Below are 26,049 nucleotides of genomic sequence, written 5' to 3' on the forward strand. Positions count from 1 at the left end.
ATGAAAGTTCTTACAGTCTTTTTCAAACAAGATTCTTGTTATATTTGATGATGATGTATACTACCAAGGATACTGCACAAAGGGTCCCACTTCCTTATAAATCGAAATCTTAGAAGCTGGAATCCAGACCTTCAAGTGTAGTCTCCAACTCCCAATCACTCCTTGATGTGGATGGTTTCAATAGGAACTGCTTTTAATTTCTCTAATCTAATCTAAACTTCATCATTTCTTAGTTGGCCAACTTGTTCCTCTCTGGGTATATAATATATGTAGATTTCTGTCTTGCTCCCTCCCTTCAATTGGTAGATGATAATTGTGCTTGGTAGACAGAAGATACAGTAATGAACTTTTTTTTTTTTTGAGAAGTTTTATTGGTGATGATGGACCTCTGGACTCAAGAGAGCTTTAATAGTCAATCACGATTCTGTGAAGTGAAGCGTCTTCATTCAACAAATTAGATAGAGCTTTTTTAAACCAGTCTCCTCAAGTTGTATTTTTTATGTTTAGTTTGGAAGGAGAGCTCAGACCCAGATGAGCTTTATAGTCTTTGGTTATGGTCAATGCAACTATGCAAGCAAGCTGCTGGTACACTGAGAGAAGGTTTAAAGTGAAGGGTGTTTTGGTCATTTGGGAGGTCCATGAACCCAGTGGCAGCGCCTACTCCCTCCACTTTCCGTGTCCGATCATAGTCACAACTTTTAGGCTTCACCTTTAGATAACTGCCACATGATTGTTCGAGCTAATTTAGCATTTGCCCACCCCAAGATAAAACAGGTTTCCTGTTTTCCCTGCAACAGTCTTTTGTCTCGTTTGGCTTTTGCAGGGAGAGAACGAGCAGAGCAAAAGCGGACTAATTCAAAAAAAAAAAAAAAAGCAAAGAAGATCCAAAAATCCATGCGTCCATAGCTTTCACAGATTTCCCCCATTTTTCTTTCATTCAGGAATACATCCCTCTGTCTGTGTCTTGTCATCAGAGAGAGATGAAGGGTCTTCTTCTTCTTCTTCTACCCATTTGGACTTCTTGCCTTCTTCTGCTTTCAGTCCTCAGTAATGCCAGGCCGGTGCATTTGATTTCCACTATTTCTGCACCTGCGTTGTCCCCTGAACACGAACCCGTTTCTCCAATTTCTGCGACGACGGCGGCAATTTCTCCAGGTATTCGAGCAATGGCATCCGTTTTCTTCGTTTTACTTCATGGATTTCTTGGCTTCTCGAGTTCTGTTCATTTAGTTATATGCTTGCTTTCTTGCTTCCTAGATGGGTAGAGTCATTATGTGATTGTCTTACTTCTAAATTCAATTTTCAAAAAAGTTGAATAACACTGTTCATTACACTCAAACAAAGAGAAAACAGGAGAATAGAAGGTTTACTTTCTTTCTCTTTTCGATTTTGTAAAATTACCGATTTTCTTCATAAATACAATAATATCGTCGTTTGTCTCTCCTAAAATTTCTTGGTCAACCAATCAAATGTTTAAAATTCATTTATTTGATCAAATCGAAGAACTTTTTGCTGAACTATTTATTTTATTTGTGGTCTTTCTATCCATTTTTGGAGGATGCTTTTTTTTTGGTCTTTTGAACTGTTTCTTCGGATTTGAATTTTAATTCGCTTTTTCCCCAAAATAGTACTCCTGTTGAAATGTTCTTGTTGGAATTTTCTGAAACCAGGGATGCAAGAGGTAAGAGCAGAACAACGTCACCACTCAGACAAGAAATTGCTTATACCACTAATCTTTACATCCTCCGCCTTGGGTATAATCATGCTATCTTTCCTTTTCCTCTGGGTTTACCGATTGAAAAGCTCAAGCAACTCTGTTCAGAAGAGCTTGCAGAACTCGGGTATCATTTTCTTTCCAATAAAACCCGCTTCACTTTTCCTTCGTTTATTTGATTGAATCAGTGAAGCTACAGTCTTATACTTCTTTTGTGCATTTGTCTTTGAATTTCAATCTAGTGACGCTATGAGAGTTTTTTGCTTCAGGTCCTATTTTGGGTAGATTAAATTCCTTGAGCATGACTACTACTAAGAAGGGATCCGTTTCTGTAATTGAGTATCGATTGTTGGAAGCTGCCACCAACAACTTCCGTGAGAGTAATATTTTGGGCGAGGGTGGCTTTGGACGTGTTTACAAGGCTCGGTTTGATGACAACCGCCTTGCTGCAGTAAAGAAACTAGAGAGTGGTGGGCAGGATGCTGAAAAAGAGTTCGAGGTGCTGTTTCTCTTGAAACCCGTCTAGATTTCGGTGTTGTTTGATTTCGTTTTATGTCTTAATGATTATGTTTTTCCATTGTCAAATAAAATTGCAGAATGAGGTGGATTTACTCAGCTGCATCCGGCATCCAAATATAATTTCTCTTATGGGCCATTGCATTCACAAAGAAACAAGATTTCTTGTTTATGAATTGATGCAGAATGGATCTCTTGAAACACAATTGCATGGTATCACTTTGTTACTTATCCAAGGCCAGTGGAAAAGAAGTTAAAAGATAGTGAAAGAGTAACAGCTTAAATTTTGGTTCATGTTGTAGGACCTTCTCATGGATCAGCTTTAACTTGGCATATCCGGATGAAAATTGCCCTGGAGGCAGCAAGGTGAGTTTATCAGTTTGTTAAGCCACACTCATTTTTTATTTTTTTTTTAAGTTTTCTCATTTACCTGATTCTGTAGTTTCCTGTAATCCATTCTATTTTTCTGTAATCCATTGACTTCAATTTTGTGATGCAGAGGATTAGAATATCTACATGAACACTGTAATCCTCCAGTGATCCATAGAGATCTTAAGTCATCAAATATTCTTTTGGATTCCAACTTCAATGCAAAGGTAAAAAAATTCTGAATCAGGGAGACTGTCCTATTTTTTCACCAATAATATTTTATTGTTAAAATTGAGACCAGTTGGTCTCTTATTGAGGCTCTTTATAATCAATAATATGTAATATATTGTTGATTTACAATTTTTCATTATTGACCTCTTGTATAACTCTTTAATTCCTTATTTCATACATATTTTGACATTTTGTCTTGATTCAGCTCTCTGATTTTGGTCTTGCTGTAACTGCTGGGGCCCAAAACAAGAACAACATTAAGCTTTCTGGCACTTTGGGTTATGTAGCCCCAGAGTACCTTTTAGATGGTATGCCAATTGAGTTCACTTATTACGTGTTGATTTCTGTTTCTCTCTGATCTGTTCATTTAATGTTTTTTGTGAACCCTGCTGAACTTGATAATGTGCATATTCTGGTAGCTATAAACTTTTGTGTAAATCTTTTCTTCCATTCTTTCTTTTCCCCTGAATTTATCTGGTGGACTTTTAAGGTTGGTTACTTTGCTTCAGGTTATAGACCTATCATAAGTGATATTTATGTCAACTTATATTAGTACACCACATTATTTTGGACAATCAGAATAACACTGGAAATATCCTTTGGTACCTCAGGGTTTCATCACCTTGAATTCCAATTTAGTTCATTAGCAATATTGACCTGGTTGATCATATTGTCAAATTTTCAGGTAAACTGACAGAGAAAAGTGATGTCTATGCTTTTGGAGTTGTACTTCTGGAACTCCTAATGGGAAGAAAGCCTGTGGAAAAGATGGCACCAGCTCAATGCCAATCTATTGTCACATGGGTATGTTTTGTTCTAATCCCCATCTAGGCTGGAAAGTTTCTAGGAAATCGACAATCAGATCCCTAGCTTTATTGCTTGAAACTTAAATAGCTGCTTATGAAATCTTTAATGTCATTTCATGTTTCACTATTTGCTCCATGCAGGCCATGCCTCAGCTCACTGACAGATCAAAGCTTCCAAACATTGTTGATCCCGTAATCAGGAACACAATGGATCTGAAACACTTATACCAAGTATGAACTAGAAACCTTGTATTTTCTTCACTAGTAAACATTGTTGTCTTCTTTACTTAATCAACTGCAGTATTATTGTGTAGGTTGCTGCTGTAGCTGTTCTGTGTGTGCAACCAGAACCAAGTTACCGGCCATTGATAACAGATGTACTGCACTCCCTCATCCCTCTTGTTCCTGTTGAACTTGGGGGGGCACTGAGAGTTACAGAATCTTCACATCCAGTTGGCCCCAAACCCGCTGCTAACTGATCGTGCAAGTTGAACATGAAATTATTAAGCATGTTTCATGGGGCAGCACCATGTCAGGATCTTCAGATGCTTAGAGCACAGATTGGCAATTTCATCAGTCTCAGTTTTTCAAAACATGGTTGATAATATTGCATCTGCTGGAATGTACTCTTTCCAAGTATTCCTGGTTATTTGCTCGTGTGATAATTTTTCTTTGGAAATGGGGAAGATTGAAGTTGGTCCTGTAACAGAAGAAAGGTCTTGGTTCCTATACAAAATTGTAAATTGAAGCAAAGTGAATTAGTTGTTTCATACCTTCCGGAAATTACCTGTGCTGATGAGTAAAAATATCAATATTGAGCAAATCTTACATTTCTGCAAATTCAGTTTTGAGAGCTGAAATAATTACTGTTGTTCTTTGATTCATAGAGATGATTCACTATTGGATGTCTTGACATCTGCCGTTCATTAATATAATATAACCCTAGTGTAAGAGACTAAGAGTCTATTGAATAGAAGATCCAAAACATTTTCACTGTTAACTTCTAATGGGCTGAAAGGGGTATTCCAGATATGGTTAGTATCATTAAATTAGGCTCCTCTCTCTCTCTCTCTCTCTCTCTCTCTCTCTCTCTCTCTCTCTCCCTCTGGTAAGCAACCGAATCATTCCCCAGGATGCATCCAAAAAACTGCTACCAACCACCCTCATTTTGAGCTTTGGAGCTAAACCCTGATAATTTGGATAAAGCTTATTTTAGATGAGAATCTGTCTCCCCACTCCCACTCTGTCTTCCCTTGGATCCTTTTTGGATTGTCAATAAAATATTGGGATGAGGTCATTTCAGCTTTTCTTGAAAAGAAAACTGACAAATCGATCTAAGTGATACCTTGATGGTGGTGTGGGATCAAATGCCATTCAATTTTCAGGTGACATCGACATAGTTGGCTGATTCTATCTTCTTTTGTATGATACCATGACACACTATGAAGATTGTATATGACTCCTTAGTCCTTACAACCCAGAAAACAGAGAAGACAGTGCTGCAAACCTGGAACTTGATCATGAGCTGGGAATAGCTAATTAATTTTCTTCTGTTGCTCCCTTTCAGTTTTCACCTGTGTGGAATAGCTTATGGATGGGATGATTAATCATCCAATCCAATTGAAATGATATTTAAGATCTCCTTGGTGGAGCCCACTGAGAGACTTGGTTGGATTGGGTCAGACAGGGGGGCCATCCCTCAACAGTCACCATGCACGTTTAGAACTAATGCTTTTGTCTCTATTTGATGAAATGGTGTAAAATCATATTGGGCACGGCAGGGCTCAAGAGCAAGCCTTTTTAACTGCTAATAATACAGTTGGGGATTTGTATGAAATTCGGATTTAATCCTCACAAGACCGTCCTCACACCCTCCTTACAGTCCCTTTCATGCAATTTGGGGATATCTTTAAGGCTGCAACTTGGGACGGGTTAGTCCTAACCCAATTCGGAAAAGTTGGGTTGGGTTGGATCGAGTTGATGCTTGGATTAGGGTTAGGGTTGAAATTTAATGAATCCGACTTTATTTTGGATTGGGTTAGGATTGACCCCTTGGGCAATCCAACCCAACCCAAATCTGACTCTAGTACATATACACCATCACATACTATAATTTATTTCATTTAAGATAACCACTTCATTTAATCCTAATTGAAAATACTAAAACCTTGATAACATATTTTATGTTTTTTGAATACTTTATTCTTTGTCTCCTCTTTGTTGTTTGCCACCCATAGCTTGCTGCCCATAAAAGATCTATTATAAATCACCATAATAAGCTATAGTCATTTCAAATACTTTTTTTTCCTAAACTTTGTACTTAAAGAACCAATAAAAACATCAACAAACAAATACTAATAAAATATAAGATTATTATATGTAATGAAAGTTGAGTTAAGATCTAAGATTAAGAAGTTTTACAAGATTTTAAGGGATGGGAAGAAGGTTGGGTTGGGTCCAACCAGAAGTTGACTTTGGGTTGGGTTATGGTTGAAGGAATTCAGTTAGGGTTAGGGTTGGGGGTTTAGAACTTAGGGTTGGCCTCAACCTAACTTAACCCGGCTCGACTTGCAGCCCTAGATATCTCCCTACTAATAAAATTTAGGAAAAATTCCCGATTAGTACCCTGTGATTTGGGCCTAGTGCCATTTTGGTCCCTAAACTTTAAAATGCGATAATTCAATACCTGGGCTTTCAAAACATGCCAATCATTACCTACTATTAACTAGTCCATTAAGTAGCTGTTAAGTGGCATTTGAAAAGACAAATACCCTTCAAGTGTCATCTAATTCTCTTTATCAACCATCAAAATGTTGATAAAAACTGAACAATCCCAAATCCATGCCTCTTTACCCCAACTTTCTTGAATAGAAGAGGTAAGGATTTGGGACTGTTCATTTTTTATCAACACTTGGATGGTTGATAAAGAAAATTAGATGACACTGTAAGGGAATTTGTGTCTTTTCAAATGCAACTTAAATGTTGGTTAATGGATTGGTTAACAGATGGTATTGGATTGGCACGTTTTGAAGGTTCAGGTACTGAATTATCGCATTTTAAAGTTCAGGAAAGTGGCACTAAGCCCAAATTACAAGGTACTAATATGGAACTTTCCCAAAAATTTAAGTACAGAGATATTCCCAATGCAAGGCATCAAAAGTATGTGAGGACGGTCTTAACACAATTTTGTGAGGATTAAGATTCAAAGTTTCCATATGATACATTCCATATTAGGTGTATCGTATTGGGAATTGCTCAAAAGCCCAAATAAAGGGTGTTTCAAACTTGATCATTTTCAAGGGGTAGGCATGCTTAAAACGAGTTCACATCTCTGCCCCACAACACATCCCCACCGTGTATTGGGAACATTTCCTTATGATGACATCATCAGTTCTAGTACTATCATCGGGAGATGTTCCCAATGCACGACAGGGATGTGCTGTTGGGCGGAGATGTGAATTCGCTTAAAACTAATCCCTTAACCTATTTTGAAAAAGATTTATGTTATTAAGTAGTGAAACAACCAATACTTCTTTTGGCGGCTTGGTGTGCTTCGATATGTTGCTTGCAAGCTGTGCACAATTGCTATGCAACCAATGATGAGTGAATATATCTATATTCCTATGAAAAACATTAGCCGTTGAGAGCGATTTTGGGAAAGTCACGTTACCATGAGAGTGGGTAAATTAGTAATTGTCCCTTATTTTATTTTAATAAGAAAGAAAGACATGAAAATGAATAGGTGCACATACCCATCCTAAAAATTCTCTCAACAACCTATGTTGCTGGCCCCCAATACTCAAAGTTATCCCATGCAAAGATTGAAGTATCAATATCGGGTATCATATCGGGCCACTAGGATATGGATACGAATATTCTTTGGAAACACATGGATACGGACGAAAAAATATGGATATGCCGAAAAATGCATATAAATTCCATAAATATATTAATAACATTATTTTTAAGATTAAAATAGCCATAATTGATGTATAAATACATAGAAAATGTATATTCTAAAGGTATATGTGAAAAACATACTATAATTAAATGCATAGAAATCATAAAATTTTATTGATATTGTATCAATCAAGAATACTGGAACATATTATATATATTTTTTACAAATTAATACATGCACAAAGCTATTATTATGTTATTTTCTACTGAATTTCAAGGCACAAAACATATGCAACTATTATATGTGAATTATTATATCGATTATTTTTTAGTTTACAATTTTAATTTTTAATATTAACCAAAATTCAACTAAAATTAATTCTCAAAAGTTTAGTTAACAATATTTTTATTTTTGTAAACAATAAACACGTTACTATAAAATGTAATTAAAATATAAATTATAAATTTGTAAAAATATATAATATTAACTTAAAATATATCAAATATATTAAATTTTCTATGGAACACATCATATGAAAATTCATAATTATTAACTACTAAAATAATTATTCCATTATTAATATTTTTATTTTCATAAATTTTGATATAAAAAAAATCATTTTTTGATATAAATGTAGATTAATGGATTTGACAAATTCCATTTATATTATATTCTCGAGGTTTTTGTAAATAATATTTTTATTTATATATATATATATATATATATATATATATATATATATATATATATACTTTTATTTAGTTCAAGTTAAAATATTAAATAATATTTTATAAAATTTTAAGATACATATCATGTTCAAATTTATAAATATTAAGTACTAAAATAATAATTCTATTATTAATATCTTTATTCGTATAAATTTCTTGAGATTAAACAAATGTTTGATATAAATGTGGATTTAAGAAATTATTTATTCTATTATTTTATAAAATATTAGTTTTGAATATTATTTTTTTATTTTGTTGGAATTGCTAAACGCGTATGTATTTTTTTCCGCATTACACGTGGACACTAGAATGGAAGAAAATTATTTTATTTCATTAAATTTCATAAGATGAAAAGTTGGCATAGTTGATCAAGTGTGCGGTTAAGGCTTTAACTTTGGGTGATTTGTATTTGAATCACTCCAGTCGCATTTTTTTACAAATAAACGTGCGCGCGAGAAACACGTCGATTCGTATTGTTCCGTATTGATGCATATCAGTTGATACAACACGATATGGGTCGATACGCCCCCTATTAAATGCATTGTATCGATATTTAAATCCTTAATCCCATGTAGTGTGACTTAAAAAAAATAATAATAATAATAACATAATTCATTACACACAACCTTACGAGCAAGAATCTTAAAACACGCCCAAGAATCTTTCACTTGGCAAATCTAGCTTACACAAAGACCCTTAAATATGTGTCATGCCCATGTTCCTTTACTTCATGTATTCATGGAGTAAGTTTTTGGTCCAAACTGAAATGACCCTGCAATGTGCAAAATAAGCTCCTTTTATAAGTATGTTTGAAATTAAAAATTTAAATGGCTACTATTAATTGGATAGGACTAGGGTTCTATTTGAATTTTGGGTTGTTGGTTTTGCCCAATTTAATTAGTTAAATGCATCTTTCTTTAATTAGTAAAATTTAGATATCAACTAAAGGGTAAAGATATAAATTAACATTATATAAATCAAAATTAACTTTTATAACCTACACCAAAACAGACAAGTATCTATTTTATATATGTTATAGATAACATTTAGGTGGTTACTTTTGTTAGAGTAAGACATAATTAAGTTATTATTTAGTAAAATAACATTAAGGTTGAAAGCTATTAGGTGGGCCTTGACCCCATGATTGGATTGTTGCATTTTAGAATTGGTGACTAAAGTTCAAATCTTGGAGAGCTTGTGCATCTATCTCGCTCCCATACGCTATATTGGTGGGAGCCTTGTGCACTATGCTTAATTAAGGGCCATTTTAATAATGGTTGAGCTTATAGGAATTTTATTCCTCAGCCTCTTTTTGATTTTTGATTTTGTATCAAAACATTTATCATATCATTCCATGCAAGTCATAAAAGTTAAATCAAAATATCATTATCATATATTATAAGGTTAATACTTAGGGTCTATTTAATTTACAATTACTGGAATCAAAATTAATTGAAATGGACTCTCATTTGGAGAGAAAGAGAGGAAATTACCATTCCCTCAAATAAGAAAAATACTATTTTACTAAAAATGGAAATAAGATTCAGATTCTACGCAAGCAATCAAAATGTTGCTAGACACTATTCCGGCAAATCACTATCGTTACCATCTTATCTTAAAATGTATGATGAAGTTTTTAAATCCACACATGACACGACGTCAACTACGCTCAAAGGCTTAAGGTCCTGAATGGCCTGGAGAAACCATAGCTTTCAAAAGAGTCGACTTAGAAAGATGCCACCAGGGAAAAGAAGCATAATTGACATTTATTGCACTTATTATTTGAGGGAACATGGAATACCTTAGCAAATCCTCTTCCACCGGTTGCACCTAACCACCAACCAAGTCGCAAACCAAACACTAGCTAATTCGTGGCATTGATAATCAATACATCTCAAGGATCATACGTGTTAATTCTTACTTAGACTTCGTTACAAGGCTTTATTGCAAACTGCCAACTGTTTGGTTGGTAAGGTCTGGGGTGATGGAATTGAATACCCTCAGGGATCCGGGTCACCTACGAACAAAACACGTTCCAACTCTCTACCAATACTAATAGATTAAGTTGGAACGTGTTTTGATGGCAGAAAATCCCAATTCCTCCCTCGGGGGTGATAGACTAAAATATGATTTATTAGCAAGTCAGAATAAAATAAAATCTTTATCCTTTGCATTTATAAGTGGTTCGTATTATAACCTGGCCTTGATAGCACTATTAAATTAAATTAAAATTTATTAAGATATTATATTAACAATAAAATTAACTAAAAATAATTTCCATATTGTGTATCATGAACAAAATGAAGAGTTCAATTATGGTACATTCATACGTTAAATCCAATTCTCGATTAATCACATTAAAATAAAATTGTACTTATTTTTCATTGGTTCATGTTTCACAAAATGTATTTTCTATTTATTAAAATGGAATGTACTAAATTGGCACCTCTTTTTCTTTACAATTGCACTTATTTTTTTCTGATTTTTTTTTATTTTTTAAATTTTAAAATTTAACAAAATAACTCAAGTGGCCAATTACCTTTAAAACTTTTAACTCTCTCTTAGCACCCATTTTTTTGTTCGGTCCCTTCACCCTACCTTTTTGTACCCCCTCTTAAACTCCAAAAACTTAGAAACACAACCAGATCAACTTGAGACTTTCTAAAACCTGAAATGCCCTCCTTTAACACAACCCACAAGGTAAAACAACATTTAGATCAACATCAACGTCCAATTAAACAGCATCTCCAGACTTAAAAAACTATAACTTAATTACACATCGATTTTCGTGACTAAACTCCAAAGATCCACCGTTCATCATGTCGACCCCTTTCAAACGGCCCCGATCTATACAACATTCAAACTCCAACTTCTCAAAATCAAATCCAACACACCCATCACCTCAAGACCACTAGGAAGCAATCAACTAGTGAATCACACCATAAATCTACGATGAGCAACCGCAAAAACATCAAGATCCCATTCTGATGGCCCTGAATGATTACCAAGATTGACCATATCTTTTTCAAATCATAACCATCCACTTGACTCCTCCCCTTAATCCATGCCCATTCACCAAATTGTAGCTCAAAATTCACCCGTTTGACCCCTCATTGAGACTATGTCCTATTTTAGTAAATCTTATTAATTAGAGCTTATCATCTGATATCTCAACTTCACATGACAAATCAAACTTTACTACTGTATTCGGAGATCCAGAAAACCCCAACACGTCAAATTTCATGACCAAACACCTCCGTTTGACCGTTGAAAAAGTAAGATTCCATTTCAAGCCATTCGTTAATTGAAAAACCATAAGCTAAGACTATGATCTGAACTAAAACAACCAATCTACACCTTTGATCAAAGATCCATCACTTCCATTAAATTCAGGACGTCCAAAAGTACCAACCCACCGGATTTCATCCCAAAATTCCCCTGTTTGATCATTCATCAAACAAAGATTCTATTTCAATAAATCTTGTTGATTCGAACTTGTTAGCCATAGATTTCAATCATCCTGAGCCTATTTGATCAATCAGACATCACCAATTTGTTCAGATACAAAAAAAAAAAAAAAAAAAACCCTAGAACATCAAATTTCACATCCTAATTCACCCATTTGACCATTAAACTAGAAAAATACAATTTTGACGCACCCGAATAAATTACCATGTCATATGTCCCAACCTAAAGCCTCAAAAGGGTGATGGTTGATGTTAGACCCATTTTTTACCCATTAGAACACTTGGACCAATGAAACAGAGCCTAATAAGCTTAAAAAGCTCAAAATTCCAAACAGACCCCTACTTAAGATCAAGAAAAGACAAAATAGCTTTTAAAAATTCATCAAATTTATGTTTTTTGCCACTGTCAGCCCCAAATACGGGGCTGCAACGTCTGGCACACCCTAAGCTCCCATTGGATGCACAAAACCCGTGAAAACCATCCCTAAATTGAAAACAAGGTTTCACCAAATAGAAAAGCCTAACTGGGCACATATTTCTTTAAAGAATCTTTGCCTATTTATAGGAAAAATCTTTGTGGAATCTCAAACACTGTAGTTGAGTGAATTCATACTTGACCCCCCTCCCATTTTCTATAAATACTAATCTAATTTAAGCTCAATAAGGGAGGAACTGAAGGGAGGAAACCTGAGAGAGGTCTATAGAGAAAGAAAGAGAAAGAAGGGGGAAGGGTAGTTTTCCAACTTTTGTAACACCCCATTCTACTTGAAATTCTAAAATCCTTGAAGCCAAACTCAAGCCTCATCCCCTACTTTACAAACTTAACACTAGAAGCGTTCATCCCATCTCCTGCCTTTCAAGTTTCATTTGAAGTCCTTTCAGTTGTTGGAGAGTTGGTTTCAAGGTTGTACACAAGAGGTAAGCCTCCCATTCAACTCTCTCTGCTTTTAGTTTAATTTCAAATTACTTAAAGTCCTAAAATCCTGGAAAACTTGCATTTCCAACTTCCTCCAGATTGAGAAAAAAAGGTAGAGAAGCGAGGGTCTTAGGGAAACTAGTACTTAAAACCCGATAACATCATTTCAAATCAATTATAGGCGAAGTTGGGAACATTTTTGCCAGATTTCAAGAGTTTTGAGCAATCCTGTTAATTTGTGTTTTTCCAGAATTTGAGCCTAAACTTCTCCCATTTTGGGCTACTACAGTAGCTTGGAGAGAGGGGTGCCTAACACCTTCCCTCTCCCAACCCTTTGAACCCAAAATCTCTCTGTTATGTGCTTCCCTTGGTTAAGGATAGAGTCACTATCAAATGCTTAATTCGAATCTTTCCAAACCCGGAAGTGAGGGCCCATTTCCTCTAAAAATGGGTGGTGACTCCAACTCTTTGAACCGGCCATGAGCTTCTTGGAGCTCACACTCTCCTCATTAACTCACCATTAAATCTTTTAATTATCACTTATTAATTATGTCATTAACTCTCTTTCCTTTAATAACTCATGCCACTAATTCTCTCTTCCCTCCATTACTCCATTAAATTGCCTAAAATTCATTAATTATATCTGTCTTTATCCATTTCAGTTTAATTATAACTTTAAATACATTAGATATATTTACATTAAAATTAGAATTATTAATATAGATTAATTATATTGAAATGGAGATTTTCAATGATACATCATTAGGCTAAGTAATCTACTTCCATTTTAAAATAGTTAATTTTGAGTTAATTAATCAAGTAATTTGCATTTCAAAATAAATATTATTTTACTTTAATCAACAAATAAAATCAGTGTTTTAAAAATTATCTTGGAGGCTGAATAGTTTTTGCTTCTAGGTCATAGGTTATCGATCAACTGTCTAGGTTGGATGAGTCAAACCATGACACATCATCCATTTATAAATGTAGAATATAAGGTCTATTTGTTTTTAATTTTTAATAAATATAAAAGTCAAAAATTAAATTTTTAGGCCAACAATTGAGGTTTTTTTTTGGTATAGTGGGGTTGCAAAGATTGCACAAAGTTTTATCCAAAACAAAGAGAAAGATAATCCCCAATCAAACAACTAAGCACAAAGCTAAAAGCTTATGCATTATATATATTGTAACATGTAACCTAATGGCTATGTCAAAAGGGTCAATGGTTCAATCACAAAGGTCAAACAGGGTGAGTTTTAAGAAACCCATAATTAGAAATAAGGTTTTTTCTTGAAGGCTAATTAGAAATGAGGTTGAGTGATGGTTTGAATGATTCAACCATTTGAGTTAAGGACGAGTTCAAAACATTGAGTGAAAGATCATAAAAATTATATTCCATTTGAAAATAATAAAAATTAATTAACCATACAAAAAATAATTTAATAAGTTTTACTTAAATAAAATAAAATAATTATTAATTATTATTGATAAAAAATATTTGTTAAGATAATAGAAATAATTTAATTAGTAAAAAAGTATAAGATAAATTAAAAACTAATATCAATTTAAAATTAATACAGAAAAAATGCAAAACTATATAACAATTATTAGTTTCATAGTTAATTTTTTCTAATTTAAAGCCGACTTAAGTTCCATTGAAAAATAAAAGCTTAATATAGTTAAGTAAATGTAATAAGGATTAATAAAAACTATATATATATATATATATATATATTTAAATATAATTTATTTAATTTAAAATCAATTTAATTTCCGTTTAAAAATAGGAAAAAATATAAAACTTCTAGGGATTTTCTAACAATCCTATGAAACTCCTTATGTTTTGACCTTAACAAAAACCTCTCCTTTTATTTTGATAAAAAAGGTGCAAAGCCTTCCTTTCATTAGCATTCCAAATAAAAATGCTGATGTAATGTATTAATTTTTTAAAATACGAAATTTACCTTTAGCCAAATTCATTCACATGTAAATTTATTAAATACCTTAAAAAAGATTTGGTTCCTTTTATTTCACTTTGGCCTTTTTACCTGACTTCATCCAAAAAGATTAGGGAAAATTACTCTTTGAAAGTTGTGTGACAAAATAAATTAGTGGATGGTAAAGTTGAAACTTTAAATTGTGTACAATAATGCCTTTACAATGACAAGGATATTTTGGTAATTTCATTGTCTTTGTTACTGAAAAGCCAAGTAAAAGGAGGTATTTGCACTTTTTTTTTTCAAAACCATTAGGAAGGGTCAGACACAAAGGTGTTTATAGATATAAGAGGAGGGTTTTTTATAATTTTACTTAAAAATAGTGTAAAAAATAATAAACCAATAAAAATTAATAAAAAACCAACATTACGATACAAAAATTAGTACAAATTTATTTAGAGCATAGGAAATTGGCCACTCTCACTAAAACACAAATTAGATTGTGATCTGATAATTAAACTAGACATAAGCCAAAAAATAATACTTGAACTGGGCTTAATTGGAAATGTCATAGAGTTCAATCCTTAATTTTGCTTATAAATAAAGCCCACACACTAATAAGCTGTAGGTCTCATGTGAACCCTAGCTACTTTGCCCCATTCCTGATACCCCTATAATCTTTAGACTGTAGTATGTAATTTTACCCCAATTGAAAAAAAAAAACAATTTTGATAATATATACAACACAAATATTTAAATCAAGTTAGATTGGATTAGGTTGGATACACATATGATCCCGTTATAAATGAATCTAACTAGGAATTATTACCACTCTTAAATGATCATATTTGATTTTTTTTTGGTAAAAAAAGATACTCATTCCATTGAAATAAAATCACTAACAGAGTTCATACAAGATTTATCACAATGGAGAAGCTCTCTAAAACAAGAAAAACGAGAAAACAGGCTGGAATGATGGGGTAGGTTGGGGCTGAAAAAACAAGAAAACGAGAAGCTCTCCAAACTTTCCTCTGATGGTATTTGCTCCCCAAAAAGATGGGGTGGGTTGGGGCTGAAAAAACTTCAATGGGTAAATGAAGCAAATATTGCAAAACTAGGATGGAAGATTTTCAAAAATGAAGATAATTTATGGGTCAATGCACAAATATTTGAAAACAATTTTTTTTTGAACTGTTAGTATTAAAAATGGAATCTCTTGGGCTTGGAGAGGAATCCTCTAGTCAAGGGAAGTCTTGAAAAGAGGAATGGGGTGGTAGTTGGAAAATGGTAAATCAATTTATTTCTGGAATGACAAATGGGTGGAAAATTCACCCCTTGAAGAAAATAATGATGAAAACATTGAGAATCCGGAGTTAATGGTTAGTGAATGTATTGACGATCGGTGGAAAGTTTGAAGAGAGGAAAAGGTAATAGAAATTGTTTCTACTTTTTCCTGGCAGAAAATTAGATCCATCTTTATTCCCTCTGTGAATAAGGATGATAAACTTATTTGGAGATTGGAACCAAAAGGTATCACATCTACTTGTGATACATGTGGTGAGTTAGAGGATATCAACCATATTTTCTTCCAGTGCACCTATTCTAAACATATTTGGATGATGGTTTACCCTAACATTGATAGTCCAAAAGATGAAGATGGAAATATGAAAGATTGGTGGGAGAGAATTTCGAACCACAGATAGGAATTTAAATTAGAAAAAAACGGCTTTTATATTATGGTTCATCTGGAAGAGTAGAAACAAAAAGATTTTTGAAAAGTTGGAGACTCCCCCTCCTCAGGTTTTGGAGAAAGCAAGAATGGCTTTTTATGAGAATGTAAAAGTTCATCAAATCGAACTCGTTAGAGAGTGTTCTAAGAAGTGGTGACCGATTATTTGGAAATCCCCAAAATGCAATACAATCAAAATTAATTTTGATGCATCTTATATAAATGGTTTCAATTGTGTTGTGAGGACCATTGCTAGAAATTATGGTGGGAAAGATTTAGATATAAAAGCATATTTTTTGGGTGAAGCCACAATAAATATGGCTGAGGCTTGAGCTGCATGGGAAGCCCATAATATGGCTTGAAACTTCAAAGATTTTCCCATAATTATAGAAGGGGACTCCAAGCTCGTCATTTCCTGTCTTCGTGGAGAAACTCGACCGTCGTGGAGTATACAAAACATCATTGAAGACTGCACTACTTTGAAGACCCAGTTCGCGTTTGGTTTAGAGTACCGGCATGTCTTTCGTGAGACAAATCAAGCTGCTGATTGGCTTGCTCATCAGGGCCAATTCAGTCCTTCAGACTCCTTAAATTTTAATATCCAGGATCTCCCTCCCCGCTAGGTTTTATTTGTAATTGTGATTCTTGGGGATGTGCTACCCCCAGGCTTGTATAACACTGCTTGGATTTATCAAAAAAAAAAAAAAAACAGAAACAAGAAAACGGGCTGGGGGAATTTGAACCCAGAAACAGATTGGGCTTTAGAATTAGCAAGTAGGCACCGCTACTAGAAACTCGATTAACATAAACACAGCTCACACTATCAAAACCTGAAGCTTCCTGTAAAACGTCTTCAAAGAGATGTCTGAATGCTTTTCCAAACTCTTTGTTTAGAGAGAAGACATGAAATTGACATTATCACACTTAAGCCATAGCTTACAAACCAGCTCTTCTCGCTAAATACTCAACAAAATCTAGGAAAATTAGAAATTGGTTGAGTTGCAATAAAGGATTCATTCAAAAATGTTATTAAGATTCAATACCCAGCATGAATTCCATTTAAAAAACTTCCATTCGTCCAAACAAAGGCAAAACGTTCGTGGGGGCCGCTGCTAGGGATGAAAGAATCCCCACTAATCATTGAAGAATCATGGGCTGGTATTTTTGTGAAAACCACTAGCCTCAAGTCTTGCTGAATCTTGTGAACATGATCAAGCACCAAAGTTGGATTAGTCTCCAAGTTATCAAAAATAAAAATGTTTGATCTAGTCTAGATACAACAACATATAATTAGGGATGGCAATAAGGTGGGTTTGGGGAGGGTTTTGTAAATTCTAGGCCTTACCCACTTCCCTAAACCTCTCAACCTGTACCTGCCTCAAAACCCGTATGGGGATTAGAGAATCCAAACCCTCCTTGTACATGAAAATGCAATGCCTTCTTCCCCAACCTTACCTCCCCACATTCAAGAGAAAGGGTGGGTTGGGTTTAGAAGCCACATCTAATTTCCTATTACTTCTTGTTATATATAAGCAATAAGTAAGTAAAATAATCCAAATAAACAAGTTTTTCAATTAATTTGATTAAGACATGAAAAACACAAGCTATCAATTATCATTCATATAAAATTCAAAATATTATTAAATTTAACACCTAATATATAAAGTTTATATGCTTTCCAATAATGTGTAGGTTGAGGAGGGTCAGGTTTAGCCTAATATTGTACGTTATCTCTACCCATATGAGTTGTAGAATCCCAAAACCCATCTCCTCCCCAAAACCCATCCTTCAAAAAAAAAAAAAAAAAGACATGTCCTGGGATAAGGTGGGGGCGGGTACCCACCGGGTAGGGTTTGCCATCCCTACAAAGAATAGCAAAAAGGAGTAAGCTATTGTTAATTTCCACTTGCTCAATGTTCTACTAGTAGAAGGGCTCGCAAAAGCTAAATTATTGTATAGGAGAAATGAATTTGCAAAAGGTAATTTTTTAATTAATAGTTTTTAGGAAAAATATTTACATAAAATAAGTAGAAATTTATGGATAATAATATATTAAATTTAATAAAATAAAATAATAAATAAATAAAATTTTCATATTTGAAGTCAAATTTAATATAAATTAATTAATTTTGTTGTTAAATAAAATACAAATATTTTTCTCAATTTCTTGGCCTAACTTTGGGCTTTATATGGGGGTCGAGCTTGGGCTCAAGATTTAGGCTTGATGGTCCGGTCATGCTTAGGCTTGAGCCTGATTATGTTCCATTGATATAAAGGCAAAGCCTAGCATGGCATATGAATAGGTTTAATCCCAACCCCGAGGTGGAGACAGGGGGACCCCAAGGAGCCATGGCCCCCCTATGGCCCAACAAATCCCCACTCTTCATATATTTTCCCACTCCCCACCCCAACAATTTCACCCCCTCCCCCCAATGGCCATCCATATTTATTCCCCCTACCCCCTAATCCACTTAAATTTTGGCACCCCTCATATAAAAAAAATCCTAGCTTTCCTCCTGCCCAACTTAGACCTAACCTATTGATAGACCTAAATTACCTCCTCCCCAATCCACTTAGATTTTAGCCCCCTCATAAGAAATTCCTAGCTCCGCCCCTACCCAACACAAGCCTAACCTATTGATAGCCCTAAATTATTAGGCTCGGGGAGAAAGAGAAATAATTTGTTAGTAAAATAAATTATTAACTAATTAAATAATTTAGTAAATAAATAGAAATCTATTAATAATAATTTACTTAATTTTGTAAAATAAATACATCAATTAATTATTATAATAAAATAAATAAGTAACTATTTATTTATTATTGGAATATGACTGGTCCAAGTTATCTAGAACCAAATCCAACCCATTGGCAACCCTAAATATTGAGTGCATGTTGAATTAAATAAATAAAAATGACGGATAATAATATTTTTAATTTAATAAAATAAAACATTAAATAAATAATTAAAATTTTCACTTCTGAAGTCAATTTAATATAAATAAATCAATTTTGTTGTTAAATAAAGAATGCAAATCTTTTTTCTCAATTTCTTGGTCAAGCTTCGGGCTTTATATGGGGGTTGGGATTAGGCCTATAAACAGTATTCAAAAATTCAAAATTCGGCACCATCGAATTGAATTTTCCATTATAGATTATATATAATATATAAATAAAAAAATTTGAGATTCTCCATTTTCGAATCTCCTTTCTCATTTTGCATTGAATCACGCAAACATTAAACATTTGAATCTCTGTATCTGTCTCTAGTCTCCATCTCCTTCCAAACCTTAACCCTCCCTTCACCGCTACCACTCGAGCAACCACACCGGCCACATCAACGACTTGACGGTCGAGTACTGGTTACCGGCCATCGCCCCTCATCCTCTACCTCTCCCCAGTTTTCTCTCATATCTCATATAATAACTTCTCCTCTATCTCTCCTCTTTCAAATCTCGATTCAGCATCATAGCCGCCTGAGCAACCACCATCACCAACAACAACGTCAATGATAGTAGTCGAGTAACAATAGTCTCGATGACAACCACCATCATCGGCGGAAATCATCATCTTCTCCTCTATCTCTCCTTCGCTGCACTGCCATCGTCAGTTACAGTAGTCTCGTCTCTAAGACTACAACCCAAGATAATATTGCGAGAGTGCCAACATTCTAGCATCACCGCATCACTGGCCACCACTGCCATTGGTCAAATTCGAATCGAATCGAATACTCGATTTGATAATCGAAATCGAATTCGAACTAAAATATTTGATATCTGTTGGATATCGAATCTAATTCGAATATTAGTATTCACAATTGGTTTCAAATTTGAATCTAGCCTGATTTGATTCGAATTCAATCTGTTTACAGGCTTAGTTGGACTTGGGCTCAAGATCTAGGCCTGATGGTCCAATCATGCTCAAACATGGATATGAATATGTTCAATTGATATAAATGCAAAGGCCACATCCCGATGCGGCCTATGAATAGGTTTAATCCCAAACATAGGGGTGGAGCCAAGGGGATCCAAAATCTACCTATTGATAGTCCTAAATATAGGACTATCAATGGATCGGGTCTGGGTCGGAACTAGTTGGAAGCAAAAAATGACCCAACATGAAATGCCGAGGACCCAAACCCGATATGGTTTGTAATTTTTGGACGGAACCGAACCAATTGGTTCTCAAGATAATCGAGTCTATATAATAAATAAAAAATAAATATTTATGTATAATATATATTTAATATTCTATATATATTATAAGTATAGTATGTATATAACTTATTTATTTAATATATTATACATTATATATAATCTATAATCTATAATATATAATGTATAATGTATAATATATTAAATAAATAAATTATATATATATATATATATATATATATATATATATTCTAAACCGATAGTAATTAGGACCCAGAATTGGCCCATTGGTTCCAGTTCTGAGAACTAGAACCAGCCCAATCAGTTTGGATCGTTGGGTTGGACCCGACCCATTGATCCCTACCTAAATGTTGGGCTCAAGGGGAGAGAATAATTTGTTAATAAATTATTTCTAAATAAATACATAACTTAGTAAAATAAATAAGTAAATGTCTATTAGAACCTTTCTCAATGTCAAATCTCCTTTGTTTTACTAATTTATAAATAATTTATTTACTTTTATTAACTAAATAAATGTTTATATAATAATAATGAAATAAATAAATTAAATAAATAATTTAATAAAATAAAATAAATAAATGTCTATTAAAATATTTCTCTCAATTTCAAATCTATTTTATTTTATTGATTTATAAATAATTTATTTGATTATATTAAATAAATAATAAATAATTTAGTAAAATAAATAAATAAATAAATGTCTATTAAAATCTTTCTCTCAATGTCAAATCTTTTTATTTTATTGATTTGAAATAATTTATTTAATTTTATTAAATAATTAAGTGCTTATATAATAATAAAAGATAAACAAATGAATAAATACAAGTTGAGATAAAGAATAGGAGGAAAGAGAGAATTAAGCGAGAGAGAAGAGGGATGACATTTTATTTTGTAGGATGGCATAATCATAAATAATTTTATATGGCATTGCTGTAATTTTCAAATATCATAGAGGCATAGTTGTAAAGAGAGTAAATTTGTCTTATATGTGGCATTCCTATAAATTTTGAATGCCTTATAGTCAATTAAATTGGAAGGTTGGTCATATATGTGATAGTTTTGTAATTTTCAAATATCATAGAGGTAATTACAAGTTGGAAAGTTTGTCTTATATGTCATAGCCATATAATTTTTGAATAACATATGGGCAATTATATGTCAATCATGGTTTGTCTTTATGTGACATTTTTATAATTTTTAAGGAAAAAAGCAAAAGTTACTGTTAGATTCCATTTCTTGCATCCTGAGGCTTTTTTTTGTACACATTTCAACTTAATATATTTATATAGATTAGAAACCAAGGAGCTAAACCAATCTATCGCTATTCTTGGTTGATTAGAATCAAGTGCCATACCCAAAAAGGAGGCAAACCAATTGGGGCACACTGCATAGCAGTATAGCAAGGCATGATGATACCCATTCAAGTGTTAGCAACTTCCTCCCTCATGGAAAAATTATTTGCCCTATGAAGATAACTGGTACCCATAAAAATAAAATTTCCATGGTCCTCACATAAATCTAAAAAAAGAAAATGGATTTCTTGGTCGCTAGGAACCAAAATTACATTAACCAACTTTCCCCCCTCTCAAAAAAAAAAAAAAAAAAAAAAAGAATGCCCCCTAACTATTGGGCTCCATGGTAAAAAAGAATCTTATTTAACCAAGTAAAACCTACCCATGTCACACGTAGTAATTAACTTTCTCACCTCACGAAAAATTTATAAAATATAATGTGATAAATTTGTCTTTTTTAACACTAGTTTTTTTTTTTATATATATAAAAAGACTATATTATTTACCTTAAAATCAAAAGAACATATGTAAGTAAGAAATGCTACCCAAAAAGCATTTAGCTCTATAAATGCATTTACCTAAATAAATGAAAATTTTATAAACAAACGGAGCCTAAATTTCAAACCCAACCGAAATTTATAAAACAACTGGGCCTAAATATCAATCCCAGCCCCATGAGCATAAAGTCTCAAACTTGATATTTTGAAGCCACATAAAGTCATATAGAAAATTCTTCCCACTAAGTCATTATTTTGATCTACCCTAATTCTCTTGGCCCTTCAACTTACGATTTTTCTTCTCAGTCCTCTCTTTAGTCTCCGCGTGTCACGTACATGCACGTGCCTTGCACGTGAGGGGCTTACAATAGTAATAACGGCAAAAAAACTAAAAATTGCTTATATTTAAGCAACTTCCGGCGTTCCCGCTAAAATCTCAGCACTTCTGTTCTCCATAACCAACAAACATTAAAAACGGTTCCCGTTGGTCGGAGCCCCCTCTCTCTCTCTCTCTCTCTCTCTCTCTCTCCCTTTCTCTGGATTCCTCTTGGATCCCACCTCCTACCTCAGCTTCTCGCATTACGACCAACACATCACAGCTCCGTCTCCTCCTGTTCATTGGGAATTGATCGAAATATAAATTTGAATAAAGGGGGTGTTCGGCAAAGGAGCTGTATGTTGTTTGGATGTCATCGTCGCCCAAAATGGTTAACAATGAAGGATTGGAGAATGGGTCGGAAGAGAGGAGGATGTTCGAGTACTTCGGTTGGGTTTATCATCTGGGCACCGACACTATCGGTCACGAGTATTGCCATCTCCGCTTTTTGTTTTTAAAGGGTACATACCTTGAGATGTACAAGCGCGATCCTCACGAGAATCCCGGCATTGTAAACTTTCTTCCCTTTCTATTATCTTTTTTCCGCTTGATTGATATTTAATTGGTTTTGGTTATTCATTTTTAGCTCTGGGCATTGAAATTTGATCACGAGAACTACTAAAGATGAGGCGGAATGCGCCAGAATCAGTTAACGAAGTCATCTAAATCCTAGATGTAAAAGATTAGTTCAAAACAGATGTTGACTATGCAAGAAAACGATTACAGAGGAAAGCTTACTCCAAGTAAAGAAAGCATTATTGTGGTCTCAATAATGAGCTTGAATTCTTTATTGTAGCCAAGAAATTTACAGTTACAGAGTGACATAAGTACAATTTTTTATGTCTTATTGCTTTTGATGGGTTTATGCCCTTCTTGGAAGAGTTAAAGACTCAAAGCTTTGGCCACGTTGTAACCATACTCGCCATTCCTCAAGCATGCCCGAGAAAACAAAAATGCATGCTCACTGTCATGAGACAAAGTATTGTAATAACTGAGGGACTTGGATTGTCTATACACTTATTAGAAGAGTTAATACTTTGGACATGTTGAAATCATATGACCATTCACCAAACATGTCTGAATAAATGAAAATGCATGCTCACTGTCGTGAGAGAGTATTGTAGTAACTGAGGCACTTGGATTGTCTATGGAGTACCTGTTAAAATTATGCTATATGTAATAATGATGGGCCACAATACTGCAAGAAAACACAAAACATATAAAAATATAACTTAGTGAGCCAGCTTTTACTTCCATTCACATGAAATATTTGGCATGCTTCATAGTGGATTTCTGTTCCACCTTCGCCCGTGGACATAGGCTATAAGCCGAACCACGTAAATCTGTGTGTGTTCTCTGTGCTTGTTTCTCTTCATCTCTACCTTTACTTTAGTTTGGGTGCCATTTGAATCTGTTTTCTTGGGTTTTTCCACAACAATGGTTTTCTATGCACATCACTAAGCTATTGTAGTCTACTTTCTCTCATTTTATTACCTATTGGAGCTAGGCCTAGGTTCCTTTGAATGACTTCATTTCTAACACTATCCTTTCTAGTTTTTCCACTCATTTAACTCAGGATGCACATTTCTGTCGCATTCACTTTTAGGACATATTGCTTCTTGACTGCCCAACACTATACTCCATATATCATTTATAGTCTTGCAACTGTTTTATAAAAAATTCCTTTTAACTCTAGTGGTATTTGCCTATTACATAGGACTCTGGATGCCCCCCCCCCCGCCCCCCCCCCCCCCCCCATTTTGCCCATCCTGCTTTAATTCTATGAATGACATCCTCCTCAATCTCTCCTTGTTAGGAAATATTGAACCGATGTAATGTAAGAGGTCACATGGAGTTATCTCTCGGCCTCCAATCATAAATGTACCCTGAGTTGCACTCCTATTGTTGTTGTTATTGTTGTTATTGCTATTACATTTATATAGCATATATTCTGTTTTGGTCCTACTTATTTTAAAATTCCTATTTCCAAGGTATTTTTTCCATAAACGGTGTTACCCTGTCATGGCATGCTTTTGGTTTCATACAATATTTCCAACTTTTGTGACAACGCTGTGATTGATAGACTTGAATGTATGTACTAATCATGATCGCGTCTAGCAACCTGTCCAAACCAAGGTTCTAAATGTCAACACGGGCCGATACGCCGAGTGTGTCGGCCTGTGTTGGTACATTTTTTTTACGTTTTATTTATTTTTTTCGAAACTGGTTCAGAGGGGCCGGTTGAAGGCCTGGCTACCCTTGGAACCGGTGGCTGACCTGATACAACCCCTGGAAGGGCGTATCGGTAAGCCATCTGCACGATTTGTATCGGCCGATATGGGCCGATATGGGCCGATACTAGAGGTGTAAAACAAGCTGGCATGACACGACCCACGGGTGGCCTACGAGCCATGCTGCCCTCCCCTGGGATAACTTGGGGGGTCGGCCCAGCACGACCCACGGCCCAGGCCCATGCGGGCCCATGCAGTGCCACGAGTCGGGCTGGCCCGTGGGCCAAGCCTTGGGCCAGGTTGGGCTGTGCATCGAGCCAAAGCTATTTATTTAAAAAAATTGACAAAAAACTTAAAATTTTAACTTTATATGAATTTTGATGTATACAATTGCTTATATATACAATAATTAAATAAATTAGTATAATAAAATTAAAAAAATTATTTATTTTATTAATATATTATACACTATATATTGTTATATAATTACCATTTATATAATATTTTATAAGTATATATAAAATATATATAAATAATATATGGGCCATGCTAGGCCGACCCGCTCGGTTGTGCCGGCCTGGCCCGTGGACCTAAAACCCCAGGCCCAGCACAACTTGCATGGTCGTGTCGGGCCTGGCATGGCTCGCGGACTGTCGTGCCGGTCCAAATTCGTGCCGGGCCACGGGCGGCACAACCCGATTTACACCTCTAGCCGATATGTATCGATACTTTGAACCTTGGTTCAAACCTCCTTAGGAGAATCCGAAGCAGCAGAACTAGCCTGTTGTCTCACTATATCATACTCTAAATTCAGACCAGCTAGGAATTCAGAAACCCTATTAGTCTCAACCTGTTTTCTATAAGTTTTTGCATCCTTTTGACTTTCCCACCCAATGGTTTCTAGGTGATCAATTTCATGCCATAAAGATTTCAGAGTGGAGAAGTAAACTGAGACTGGTTCTCCCCTTGCTTGAGATTATTTACTTCACATTTTAGTTCATAGGCCCTAGCAACATTGAGTGGCTGAGGGTAGGTCTCCTTCATCACTTCCCAAATCTCCTTAGCTATTTTTGCCCACAAGTACGGCTAATATGAAGCTGCATAGCCAAGTCATGACCAAATAGTTCTCCTGAACACATTTGGAATATGAAGGGTCTTCCTTGG

At 34.5% G+C, this 26,049-nt stretch overlaps 2 protein-coding genes across 10 annotated transcripts in view; both read left to right on the top strand.

The window, feature by feature from the left end:
- The first annotated feature begins 728 nt into the window (after nucleotides 1-728).
- Nucleotides 729-4,476, top strand: LOC148843199 (putative receptor-like protein kinase At1g80640). Its single transcript, XM_088956471.1, has 10 exons — nucleotides 729-1,155; nucleotides 1,671-1,841; nucleotides 1,984-2,213; nucleotides 2,311-2,443; nucleotides 2,533-2,596; nucleotides 2,730-2,826; nucleotides 3,036-3,138; nucleotides 3,516-3,634; nucleotides 3,778-3,867; nucleotides 3,951-4,476. The coding sequence occupies exons 1-10, from the start codon at nucleotides 981-983 to the stop codon at nucleotides 4,113-4,115; spliced, it is 1,347 nt and encodes a 448-aa protein (XP_088812597.1). The 5' UTR covers nucleotides 729-980; the 3' UTR covers nucleotides 4,116-4,476.
- Nucleotides 4,477-22,734: 18,258 nt separating this feature from the next.
- The window catches only part of LOC148843200 (protein ENHANCED DISEASE RESISTANCE 2-like), a 137,694-nt gene continuing 134,379 nt past the window's right edge, over nucleotides 22,735-26,049 (top strand). For 5 of the 9 annotated variants that reach the window (XR_016103730.1, XM_088959608.1, XM_088959604.1 and 2 more), the window contains exon 1: nucleotides 22,779-23,165. Coding sequence is in view for 8 of the 9 variants with exons in the window: in XM_088959608.1 (XP_088815734.1) it covers nucleotides 22,965-23,165 (201 nt within the window). In the remaining variant the exon portion in view is untranslated. Of the gene's footprint in view, nucleotides 23,166-26,049 lie in introns of all 9 variants that reach the window. The other 4 variants (XM_088959603.1, XM_088959607.1, XM_088959601.1 and 1 more) reach the window with 3 other exon arrangements.

Source organism: Nelumbo lutea, chromosome 8, assembly GCF_056320005.1.
Source record: "Nelumbo lutea isolate HS-2025 chromosome 8, American lotus-T2T, whole genome shotgun sequence".
NCBI lineage: Eukaryota > Viridiplantae > Streptophyta > Magnoliopsida > Proteales > Nelumbonaceae > Nelumbo > Nelumbo lutea.

What these genes read in the sequence shown, in the direction of transcription:
- LOC148843199 (XM_088956471.1), top strand. Translation starts at nt 981, where the DNA reads ATGAAGGGTCTTCTTCTTCTTCTTCTACCCATTTGGACTTCTTGCCTT. An exon ending in CCCAGAGTACCTTTTAGATG is followed by an intron (nt 3,139 to 3,515) that starts GTATGCCAATTG and finishes TCAAATTTTCAG; the next exon opens with GTAAACTGACAGAGAAAAGT. An exon ending in GCCAATCTATTGTCACATGG is followed by an intron (nt 3,635 to 3,777) that starts GTATGTTTTGTT and finishes TGCTCCATGCAG; the next exon opens with GCCATGCCTCAGCTCACTGA.